Source organism: Herpailurus yagouaroundi, unplaced genomic scaffold (genome assembly GCF_014898765.1).
Source record: "Herpailurus yagouaroundi ecotype Mexico unplaced genomic scaffold, PumYag 203, whole genome shotgun sequence".
NCBI lineage: Eukaryota > Metazoa > Chordata > Mammalia > Carnivora > Felidae > Herpailurus > Herpailurus yagouaroundi.
In genome coordinates this window covers 17,820,833-17,831,601 of record NW_024412434.1, presented here as the reverse complement: position 1 = coordinate 17,831,601, position 10,769 = coordinate 17,820,833, and the positions used below count along the sequence as shown (strand labels likewise).

Genomic DNA, 10,769 nt, shown 5'->3' with positions numbered 1-10,769 from the left:
CCCCCTTCCGCTCCCCACTGGTCTCCTGTTGAGTTTCTCAGGATCCACATATGAGTGAAAACATATGGTATCTGTCTTTCTCTGTATGGCTTATGTCACTTAGCTTAACACTCTCCAGTTCCATCCACGTTGCTACAAATGGCCAGATTTCATTCTTTCTCATTGCCAAGTAGTATTCCATTGTATATGTAAACCGCATCTTCTTTATCCATTCATCAGTTGATGGACATTTAGGCTCTTTCCATAATTTGGCTGTCTTTTTAAACGTTGCCTTCCCCTACCACTCTTCTAGACTGGAATCTCTTGTCCCAGGTACCCTTGGTCCTCCTACTTTGCTTTATTTTTCTTCATACCCATTATTACCACTTGACATATTATAAATTTATTACCTTTTTTCTCCTACTAGAATTTAAGCTTCATGATGAGCTCCAAGCTCTTTTTCCTTCTTTCTTTATGATATCCCAGTGCCTAAAATAACAGTGTTTGGCTCTTAGAGGTGTTTAATAAATATTTATGGAATGGATTGATTGAATGAATGAATGAATGAATGAATGAATGAAAGTTTAATGAATAGTTTTCCTGTTTATCTGCATGGCTGTGTAAGTCAGTATTGATCTAATCGAGTGTTTTTTCCCCCTCCACAGCACAATGGTCAGTTCTGTTCAAGGAAATACATACCCCAACCAGGCTTCAGTATATAGTCCTCCTCCTGCCGCTGCTGCTGCTACTGCCGATGTCACTATATACCAGAATGCAGGAACTAATATGTCCCAGGTGCCAAACTATAATTTAACATCATCATCGTTGCCTCAACCCGGAGGCAGTCAACAGCCACCTCAGCCACAGCAACCATATTCTCAGAAGGCTCTGCTATAGGACTTGGGATTCCTCTTTGTGGCACATACCTGCTAAAAGCCGCTGACAATGTTATGAGATTCTTTAATATCTTAAGGTTTGTTTATCCTCAGCTTATAGGAATCTATCTTGGTCTACAAGTTCCAATATTCAAGAAGGTAGAACTCTCTTCAATTTGCACTGACTTTTTAGAGGTTCTCCCTTCCCCCGCCCCCTAGAGGAATGAAACTACTTACAACATTTAATTCCTTTCATAATATGAAAGAATTGATACAAGATTATTTGTCTCATGAAATTGCCTGGTCTGCAAAAAGTCAAACTTAAAAACACTGTTGTGGCAAACGTTATGTACATATACTGCTGTGTGACTTCATTAGTGGCCATTTTGAATCACAATGGTGATCATGTGAATATATTTAACACTGTTAAATTAATTTACATTGCTATTTTATTTTAATCATGAACAACTACCATGTTTCATAATGTTTTGTGTAAATTTAAGGTAATTACACTATCCCTTTAAACTGCAAGAGAACAAAGCTGTAGCATATTTACGTGAAGGCATTATGCTGTCCATGTTCCAGTTTCACATTAAACTGAACCTTCCTTTGACTACTTGTGAGCTAAACATACGTACTTTACGTCTTTCTGTAGCCTCTGTGTACTACTAGCTGTCATCACACCAGCGTACAGGAGCTAAATTTTTGGTGCAATTATAGCAAATGATGTTCCCTTTTACACTTTGACATTTCGGCATGACATTTCAGGATATTGTGGGACCATGAGACAAAATTAAGTAGGATCACATTCTTTATATCTTATTTTTAAAGGAATAATGTTGGTTTACTTTTTCCTAGTTGAAGATAGAAATTAGATTTCTGAGCTGTATACTGTGTTTCTTGGTGGCAGTGACACCAAAGATAGAGGCAATGGATAGAAATTTTTAAACTGGAAAGAAAACATGAATTACACTACATTTTCAAAGTCTCTTGTAATTATTTAGGATATAAACAAAATTTGACTCATCTGTCTTTTCCCACTAGTAGTCTTTTAAATATGTCTTTAACACATTGTATCCTTTAATTGTTCATTAAAATGGATATAAGTAGATGTTTCAAAGTCTTCTATATTCCTGGTTTTGCTTCATAGTTTGTATATTTATTCTTCTCTTTCAGACTGGACTTTTGGGGCTCTTCTCTCGTAAAGTTCTAATGGGATTATTTTGGCTTCCTATTCAGGAGTATTTGTGAGCAAAGGCTTTCCTTTTGATCTGTATGAAATACGTTTTCCACCGACATTTTAATCTTAAATATTTATCATTTCCGTAGTTGTGCTATACTGTTATTTAACACTGTTTAAACAACTGAAAAATTGAGTTCAGGATTATATTAAATGAATTGACCTAACGTGCTTCATACCATAAGTGAAAATTTAATGTGTATTTTCTAAGATCGCAGTCAGGTAGCTTGTTCCTTTCCCTTTTGACAAACGATCCCATCTGTGGCAAGTAATCTCAATGGTGACTCATGTTGGAGGTTCACGTTTACAGCATCATCTTCACCTCCAATATGTCATCCTAGTGGTTTGTTTTCCTCAGTTTGTTTTATTTTTTGTGTTTTCCTGCGTGTAGAGTATGTTGCCCTCAAATAGTAATTTTAAAACTTGAATTCACATTTTCCATTAAAATTTTTAATATATTGCTTCTTGATAAACATTATCAAACAGATTATAATCTTTTTCATTCCAACTTGAATATTCTAACTGATAGACCTTTTCCCAAGTCACATTGTATTTTTCTGTCTTTTGATGAATTTCTCTTTACCAAACTGGCACATGTATCATTTTCCCAGTTTATCTTGAGATCCTTCATGTTGTAACATCATTTACGTAGTTTCTGGTATACTTTTTGCCCTGTAAAAGTGAATGAATGGTGAAATGAAAAAAAGCTGCCCGTATTGCAGTGTATATACATTTTTCTTATTACATTACTAGGCTTCAAAGAATACTTAAAAGCTGATACTATGTTAGTTTGTGCTTTACGTTTATGTGGTATAAAAATACCAGATGGAAAAATTCCAGTGGAGAGCAACCCCAGGATTTGCCGTCATTCAGGTGACATGGCAAGGATAGAAATAGGAAAGGACCAGTTAGGAGCATAAATAAATGATTTTGTTCTGAAACCAGCATATGTATCATACTTTCAAAAAGTCTTTTTAAAATATGACTGTCTCCCCCTTTTTAAGGAAGAGAATTATTTATACAATGAATTGACTATAATGTTGATTTCTGTGAAGCAAATTTTACTTCTCAGTTTATTGCCTTTATAAAATTTGAGTGTGTATGCATAAACAGTGACATCTAAATGGAAAAATTCAGCCAGTTACTGCCTAGTATAAGTAACTGACAAACCCCACAGCCAGTTGGATGTGATAATGTATCAGTGCCACAAACCTGCTAGGACTCACGTATAGTGTGTACTTACTGTGATTTTATAGTCTTTCCAACTCAAGGATCCCCCCTCTCTGTACCTCTCCTACTCAGCAAGGGACCATATTAGGGATGTAAGAGATTCCCATCATTGTGTTCATAACTTCTGGAACTTTTGTTTCTATACCTTTTAATTTTTGTATTTAAAATGCTTAATAGGCCACTGGCATTACTTTTAGTACAGTTTTCATGTATATATCACATGTATAATTCATCTCAGGATACCTTTAGTCCAAAGCTTTAAGTTTATATAAGACAAATTAGTGTCCTATGTGATAAACTATGCAACTGTAAAAACTATATATTTTTTTCTAAAATGAGGTCCATTAGTATTGCTGGTCAAATTTTCATCTGTTTAATACTTTAAAATCACTGTTTTCTTTTTCTCATCTTTTTCCTTACCAGTTGTACTAGTAATTTTAGCTTTCTTTTACATTACTTTTTAAATATTTAATAACAAAACCGTAAAGTTTTCATTCTTAACATCATTTTCTTTTCCTTTTTTTTTTTTTTTAATCATTTAACTGCCTGTACCCCTTAGAATAAAATGTATAGAAGAAACTTACCTAAATATTTTCTGAGGCCTTTATGTTCAGTTATCTTTTACTTGAGAATCATGTTTCGATTAAGTATTCTTGCCAAGTGTCTAGATTACTTTGTGTGCTGTTTATGATGACATCTTCTCCCCCCAGTTTTTGATCATAGCTATCTGACTTTTATGTATTCTTTTGTAGCATGATCTTCATTTGAAATTATAAAACTTCAGTCATTTTTTCTGAAGTTTTCCTAGATTCAACATTTTGTTTTCTTACGTTCTAGAGCATTTTGAATCTCAGTATTTAAAATCTTAGATTCCCTTGCTGAACAAAATCTAGCATTTTATTTGTGATGACTTGAGGTCATTCTTTCCTTTGCTGATTTTCTGACTCTAGCGTATCCTAATACTTCTCACTACCACGATTGTCTGTTTGCTGCTGCTTGTAGACTCATAGAATTTCTGATGAGGATTACATATTAAATTATTGAGTCAGCATTCTCTCAGATAAAAGCAAAGGGATCGGTTTTAATGATCTTCGGGTGGTCAGAAACTTAAAAAACAAAAAGTAGTTATGTCTATTTGAAAGAAGAATTGTACCCCAATTTTTTTATCTGATGACTCTCATCAGTAACAAATATTTTTAAGTATAAAGCTTCAGGATACATATGTATATATATTTACAAGTTGTACAGGTTCTACTGTTGTACCTTATACAGCACTTTGAAAAAATAGACATCTTGGAAAGGTGAGGGAAGAAATATTAATAGAAATTCTACTGGTTTCTTCCTGTATCTCTGGTTCATTTTGTCTGTGTCCTAGGTTGAAGGAAACTTGTGCCTTTACAAAAAATAGCCTCCTTTCCCCCTCATTCAAGCCAAAATAACGACTTTGTAAGTAGTTTTTAGAAACGTAATCAGTAATTAAAGGACTTTATGTTTCTGGATGCATGCATTTTGGCATGTTTATTTTAAAAGACTTCTCGTAACCTTATAGTCATATCTTAAGATATTGAAATCACTGAAGAGAAAGGAAAATCCTTTCTTCTTGAAAATTCTAATTGTTAATTATTTTTCTCAAGTTGGTTACCAAATTGGAATAAGACCAAATAAAATTGATAACCACAGCCAAGTTAGAAGTATGTGCCAGTTACAATAATGTAACTATCAGATTATTAAATAGCTTGTTTATGGCCTTACATTATTTTGGTTGGTTCATGGCTTTTAAAAAACAGAGTAAATGTAATCCATTGTTTTCTGTGGCAGGATATAGGAAGTTTTTTAAGTGAAAGATCATGACGTATCTTGTTAGTTTAAAAAGAGATATGGTATATAAACAGTTGAGAAGGTTTTCAATTAATTATGTGTAATAGCTAGCCAGTTTAGATGCCAGATATGAAAGTTCCACGTGATAGGGTTGTTTTCCTCAGAATCAGAAGCACACAAAAATACCCATATACTGTTTTAGTTAGAATTTGTCCCTCTTCCCTCAGAGAATGGAATGTTTAAATATAAGTATCTTTGATATCCTGTAATTTAAAAATACAGTGATGACACACTTCAAATGCGTTACTGAAAACGACTGAAGAAGTTGGAATCAAGTGTACAGGTAAATGCGCTTACTTTTTACCAAAGAGTCTTCACTGTCAAAGTCCGTTTCTATAAAGGGTGGATGGCACATGATAAAACAGTTCGGTTAATTTGCGTTGTGAAATGTCTCCGTCTGTGACCACGTGGATTTCTTGTGAAGAAAGTGGTGGTACTTTTTGATTGAGAAGAGTAAGGATAAGAACTAAATTAGATTGTAGTTTACTGGAGTTCTTTTCTGCTCTCAAGTGGAAATTTCAGTTCATTGCCCTAGGAAATCAGAGGACTGGATTTTAACCCGGATATATGTCTTTTGTCAAAAGAAGATCTTACTAGATAGGTGGTCTTGGGCAGTTCCGTGAATGTCTCTGGGCAGCCTTCTTGTTTATAAACTGTAGTGTTCGTGTAACTACAGAAGCCTTTGAAGCTTGCAGACATCCTGTGCTTTAGGTCCTCTGCTTCTGCCTACCTTAAATATCCCTGCCTTTCAGCCTGAATAACACCTGTGCCAGCGCAGTTACCCTGTCATAGTAGAGAAGGAAACGGGATGGGATGGGGTAGCGTACTGTGGTACTGACACTTGGGGACGTGATTTCTGGCATTCGTGATATACTTCCTGAAGGTAATTGGGTATGTTATTTCTATTAGCAAATTCTTGAGGCTTTTGGTTATGTTTGAGTGACCTCACCAGGAACATCTGCATTCCAGGTAGAAGTGCTTTTATTTAATGGTACTTTCATTTTCACTGGTGCTGGTTTGGGGGTTGGGGGATTAATAATTACAGCCCTGAAGCCTATACTGTTTTTGTATATTGCTTCAGCCTGAATGAGATACAGGTATCATCAGACTAAATAAAGCGTTGCTGTTCTCGACGTCCTCATAGACACAGTAGTACCATTGGTCTCAATGACTGAAAATGATGGAGGCCACGTGCTACACTTGCCATCCTTCAGCTATTTTGTTTACTTAGTAAGCAGATTGCTTGAGACGTTAAAGTGCTTGGCTGAGAGCCTGTTTCTAATATTCCAAGTAAGATGCAGAATCAGCAGTGGCATTTTTTTTGTATCACAAATATTTGGCCTAGAAAAATGCCATTATACATTGTTTTGTTACAAGTTATCATTATAAACAAACATTAGCTGTTAAAGGTTGTTTTTTTTTTTTCCCTAGTCAATCTTTTTCTTGTGTGTCAGTTACATGTGTCCTTTTATGTAGTTCTATAAGACATTTCTTTCTTTTTTTAAATTTTTTTTTATTTCAGAGTTTATTTTTGCAAAGGAATATAAGTATAATAGAATAATATCCCCCAACCAACCCCATCTTCATGCTGGGAAAGATGGCTGTGCCTCCTGACAAATGGACTTACATTAAAGTCACAAACAAAAAAGTTACCTCTGAGGTATAGGAATGTGCAGTTCCTGGCCTCCCCCAAAATCCCCACTGGGACAATTTTTTTCTGTAGGACATTTCTAAGAGTAACGTGTTTTAGCTTTCTTGTACTTTAGAAGACTAGATACCTTACTAGTATTAGAAAAGTCTGTTTACTAAATTAGTTTATGCTATTTAATGGAATCTGGTAAAGAAGGCCTAAACCAAGTATTTAATAAAGTGGAAAAGAAATAAGCTTTGTAGAGCTCTTTTTTGTAGAAGGGGAAATACAGTTTTCCAGTTGATTATCACTGATTGTGTCAGAGGGAATAGTCGCTGCCCTGTGTAGAGCCTTTTTTGCTGTCTCATGCTAATTTTTTCAAGAATAGTCTCAGAAATGAATACTTCTTGGGATTTACCAAAAAAATGTTCTTTATCTTACATCACAGTAGAGGTTAATTTTGTCTTTGTACAGTTAATATATTTTTCTTCTTTATAAAAGCTTACTTAGATTCTGATTGGTTTTAGTGAAGTGTTTTGAAATCAAAACATCAGGACAATTTCATTTCATTCATGTGGTTGCCAAACATTGATTTACATGGAGGGGGGCATTTAGGCCAGTGTACTTGAAATGAGAAGACTCCCAGTGCCTGGAACGGAAATACATCAGGCTGCAGGCTAAATTCCTGTGCTTTTGTTTTACTCCATTAAACCAGGAGTATTTCTTCCCTGCGTGCCTTTCATGTATTTGAAAGATGATAATTTCCTTCAGGTTTTTAGCATGATAGGAGCAAAAATGTTTTTATTTAACTTTGATTCAGCATTTGTTTGTATGTAACTCTTCTGACTGGTATATTTGAATGGCAGAAAATCCCGCCAGATTTTTACTTGCTGAAGAATACTCACTCGAACATGGTCCTGTTGATGCCTTCGGTAGGGAAAATTTTAAATTAAGCAGTGTCCAGTGTATGCTCAGGTTTGTTTTATGTATAATTCTGAATGGTCAGAGAAATTGTTTTCAAAAATTAAGCAGAAGAGGGTAATGAGAATAATAGCTAAAGAAGCTGAGTTTAGGTCCTATGTTTTAGCACTTTTGTCAAAAGTAAACATTTTGAGATTAAAAACTTTGAAGTGCTGTTTTCCATATTTGACCAAGAGATAAGCATCACTCAATTAAAACTGAGTAGCATGATCTAAATACTATGTTTAATATCTTTTAAAAGTAACATCTCTAAAATTTTTTTCCCACTAATTCATGGCTTATTAATCAAATGTTGTTTATAACTCATTGTTTTCTAGATATTTATTCCAGGAGCTGTGGTTTGAGAAATATAAATGCTCTGCAGAATGCTTATATTCCCCTTAAGAGAAACCTGAACATGGGCATTTGTTTCTAAGAGTTGACTCTTGTATATTGGACTTTGTTGTAATTAATTTGAACTAGGGTTCGTAATAGCATATAGTGGATTCTGCTGTAATGCAAATATGTTTTCTAAAAATCATGTTTGGCATCATTGGGCAATGAAAAAGCCTTAGCATTTATGCGAAAAACAGGATTAGAGGCACAACACTCCAAAATTTCAGCACTGACACACTTAAGAATAAAGATAGGGATCTGATTAAAAAAAAAAAAAAAAGCACAGTTTTACATGTTTAATGGTTAATAAATATGTAAGTATTACAATATGGCACTTTACTTTGAAAAAGACCTGGAGTGTACCTGTGGAAGTAGGTGTCAGAAGGGTCATGGCCTGTGGGTTTTGGGAAGGTGGGAGGCAGGGCTGCTGGAGTCTGAGGGCACGATGTGACCCCGCGTGCTGGGGCGGGGGAGTGAGACTCAGCCCTGGCAGTGAACTGGGGACACAGCTGCTGGTGGCAGGGGTGTATGGGTCTTCTGTGGATTCCTGCATGGCTCCACTCAAGGGGCGTGGTTTTCTCTGTTTCATTTCATGTTTCTTCTGGATGAAATCCTGCAGGAGCCAACTGAAATTTGCATTTTGCTCATATTGTTTCTTAGCGTACCAGTCTGCAACAAGTAAGTGTTTTCCAAATCATCATTATGTCAGAACTGACTCTGAAAGTGATGTAGAGATGGAAAATGAATGGCTAGTAGCCATTTATGTCTAACTTTAGAAATATTCCTTTTAAACTCTGAAGTGATTGGTAAGAATTATGGACATCTAGGATACAAAGCTTTCTTCCTCCTTGGCAGATCAGAAAGTATCCCAGTTGAAGATGTGAGCATGTTTAGATGCAAAGAATTAGGTATTTTGCTTGATACAATCTGGGAGAAATTGTATGCCCTACATACATAATCCTGCCCTTTCTCCCCACCCCCTCAAAAGAGGGAAAGAAAAGAAAATTAAGGATAACCATCTGCATTAACTGGGCATAGCCATTATATCGTTTTCACTGATTTTTGCTTATTAAATATTGATTTGCTTTTCATTTAGTTGACTTTTCAGTATATACAAGATTTTCAAGTTTTACTAACTGCTTTTTAAATTTTTACGTGTCAGCACTAAATATGGTAGGTATTTAAACATTTACCTTAAATACTTTAGTACCTTTACAAATCCACAAATGTGGATGCAGGTTATTTACAAATTTATTTTCATATCAACAGATAAACTTACTAAAAAATGAGCAATAAAAAAGCACACTAGTGGTTTCATTCTTTCAGAACTTGATTGTTACACAGTATGTTATGAGGTCTTTTGACCTTCATCATTCCTAATTGTTCCCCTAAAGCTTATTTGTAACCTGGTACTAGGACACATTTGAGGAACAATGTTGAACCTGGTGATTAGGGTGCTGGGCTAGGATCTAAACCCTGTCAAAGCCATGATGTAACCAAAGGATAGCATTGTGTTAATGGTGTTTTGAAGTTCTGTACCCCCAATGCCTCCCCAGGAAAACGTACTCAAGAGTCCAAACGTGGATGCCAGAAGCGTATCTCCCAGCTCTGCTGGGTTCAGAGACGTGCAGCTGCCCATAAACCATGGCACTTACCTCATTTCCACTCTCAAAGTACCCAGTTTGCACCAGTTTTCACTATTTTCACAGCTTGCAGCGTCAGACCTCGTTTTCGCCCTACCCAATCCATTGGAGGACTAAGGACAGTCCCGTGGCTCCTTTCTCTCCCCAGAGCAACTTTCTGTGGTTTTCTAATTGCAGGTGTAAGCACCAGGCCTGAACTGAAACAGAGGCCCCAGGCAGGCTGATTTGATGTCTATTCCCATATGATAATTCCAAAATTTGTTTACCTTTATTTCACAGAAAGGCTACAAGTTATATACTGACCCAGGGAATCCAGAGCCCTGTTCCCATCATTGGAGTGGTTTAGCTTCTGTTGTTGGTACTTGGCCCTCCAGGGGGAGGAGAGGAGGAGGGAGGTGGAAAGGGGTGGGCTTTCTCCTCACACCCACACCAGTCTTCCCCTATAATACCCTCTCTTGTGGGTTTCAAAAGTTAATGCAATATTTTCATTTCCTTGATGACTCCAGCAATTTGAGGGCGTTTTCTATCTTAATTCACCTCTAGGGAGCACCGAGGTAAAGCAGTTCCCATTTTTGCCCTTTCTTGCTTTTCATTCATACTTGGGGAAGATAGCAGATGTATGAGAGAATGAAGTGAAATGATCAGAAGAACATACACATTTTCTTCCTGACATTGAAGCGTTGCGGGAAGAGAGTAAAGAAAAAGAGGCAATCTTCCCTGCTTCCTTCTCAGACTGTCCTTTAGTGAGACAAAAGGTGGGCATGGGGTGGGGTTGAAAGGAAAGGCTTGGAGGGGAGATTCTTGGACCCCAAGAAAAGCCTTTTTTCCCTGGTCAGTCCAGAATGTGGTTAGTTCTGAAGAAGTACAGTGATGGAGCTCCCGAAAACTTAGAAAGTAAAGGAAATAAGATTACCCTTTGTGCTCAAACAGGACAATTG

The 10,769-nt window shown here is 36.2% G+C and overlaps 1 protein-coding gene across 2 annotated transcripts in view; it reads left to right on the top strand.

Moving 5' to 3' along the window:
- Positions 1-1,965, top strand: part of STAM (signal transducing adaptor molecule) — a 77,462-nt gene extending 75,497 nt beyond the window's left edge. For both annotated transcript variants that reach the window (XM_040451298.1, XM_040451299.1), the window contains exon 14: positions 645-1,965. In XM_040451298.1, the coding sequence (XP_040307232.1) occupies positions 645-876 (232 nt within the window). In that variant the 3' untranslated portion in view covers positions 877-1,965. The remainder of the gene's footprint in view (positions 1-644) is intronic.
- Positions 1,966-10,769: the final 8,804 nt, after the last annotated feature.